General features: G+C 48.4%; 1 protein-coding gene across 1 annotated transcript in view; it reads right to left on the bottom strand.

Moving 5' to 3' along the window:
* Positions 1–925: 925 nt before the first annotated feature.
* The window catches only part of PTTG1IP (PTTG1 interacting protein), a gene marked incomplete at its 5' end in the record, with an annotated part of 6572 nt that continues 5902 nt past the window's right edge, over positions 926–1595 (bottom strand). The window contains one exon of the mRNA XM_010169452.1: positions 926–969. Coding sequence (XP_010167754.1) covers positions 926–969 — 44 coding nt within the window. The remainder of the gene's footprint in view (positions 970–1595) is intronic.

Below are 1595 nucleotides of genomic sequence, written 5' to 3'. Positions count from 1 at the left end.
TCTTAGAGAGCAGAGACTCCCAACACCCAACTTTTCCTAACAACTGAACATCTCCATGAACAAACTCCTCCTTTCAAGCCCAGCACAAGTTCAAGGCAGCCTTGCTTCTTCCTCCCTCAGCTGATAAGCCAGGGCCACATAACGGTGACAACTCCATCAGCCATTGGTGCCAACCCATACCTGGTGCAGAAGCAGAATTAAACTTTTTCAGACTAAGATAGTAATCAAATCAGTTTAATATATAGTCAACATATTGTAAATGCATCTGAATCCTATAATATTGCTACCAGCCGTGGCCACCGAGCCCAGGAGACCACCTTTCTAGAAAGGCATAGAGAGGTAGGAGAGTTGGGACATTGCCCCAGATTAGTTGCAAGTGAGAACATGCACGTGGGATCTTCCTCCTGAAGGCCTGAGATAACCAGAAACTTGTGCTTTTTAATGTGCTGGGACAAGTACAGGCACCTGGAGTCACAGCCAAGGCCTCCTTCTGGTGACAAGTCAGAAACTCTTGCTGGCTTTTGCCTATACTAAAAGAAAAATGAGAAAAAGGAGGGGGCAGAAGAGCCTGGCTCTGTGTGCATGAAAGCAGAAGCAAGAAAGATGTGTAAGGTTGCTTTCACCCTTGGCCAGGGACAAGGACTTATTTGCATTGCTTTGGACTCTATTACCACCCCAGGGGTGAGTGAGAAGAAACATGTCATCCTCTGGTATTACCACCACATTTTCTTGCACCAGAAGAACAAGAGTGAAACTCTGGAGCAAACAGAGCATCTGGAGTGCAGATAATGGTGTCACCAAGCATTGGCTCAAGCGGCTGAAGTGGGAAGTGGCACCATGGTGGTCTCCTCGTGGTAGTGGAAGCACAGAGTCCTGCAGCTCTGTGTGAAGGCACTGTTCACCAGGGTGGGCAGGTCCAGCAGTGCTAATTCTCAAATTTTGCATAAGGGTTCTCTTCCTTGAACAGGCCTAGAAGAGAAAAAAAGATTTGTTCAGTCACAGCCAGCAAGGAATCTAGTTCTTGGTAACAACTCTGTCATTCGTGCTTCATCCAGCCTCCTATCCTGGAGTCCTTCAAAAAGACCTGCTCTTACTCGAGCCGTGCATGTGGCCAGCACTATCTCACTCTCCTCCTCTGCACAAGAGGAGAAATCCATTAAGAAGCTCAACCTGATGAAAAACTCTTCTCCCAGGCACTTCATATAAAAGTCCAGGCAAAGCAGCACCACTGATCCTCTAATGCATCCCTTATGCATCCTCCTTCTGCTGGACTGGGCTTGGAAACAGAAAAGCTCCAACCCAAATTAAATTAAAACTGTTATTAGACTTGCTCTCCTGCTCCTACATCCAGACTGGGAGACAGCAAGGCAGGGTATGGGGCTGACTTCTGGGCCAGTGACAAGTCCCCATGCCACTCTGTTAGCTGCTTTCCCAGCCCAACACTTTTGAGGAAGAACAGCCAGAAAGGACAAGATTGCAAACCCTGTGGCCAGGCTGCGGCAAGACAGTGCCTTGGCATGGCAAGACAGTCCTGGAGCACAGCTCTTCCACGAGGTGCTTTCCCCATTGAGAGGTCCTTCAGGCACAGCTTCACC

The sequence above is a fragment of the Antrostomus carolinensis genome, unplaced genomic scaffold (genome assembly GCF_000700745.2).
Source record: "Antrostomus carolinensis isolate BGI_N321 unplaced genomic scaffold, ASM70074v2 scaffold16626, whole genome shotgun sequence".
Classification (NCBI taxonomy): domain Eukaryota; kingdom Metazoa; phylum Chordata; class Aves; order Caprimulgiformes; family Caprimulgidae; genus Antrostomus; species Antrostomus carolinensis.
This window is presented reverse-complemented; position numbering and strand designations above follow the sequence as displayed.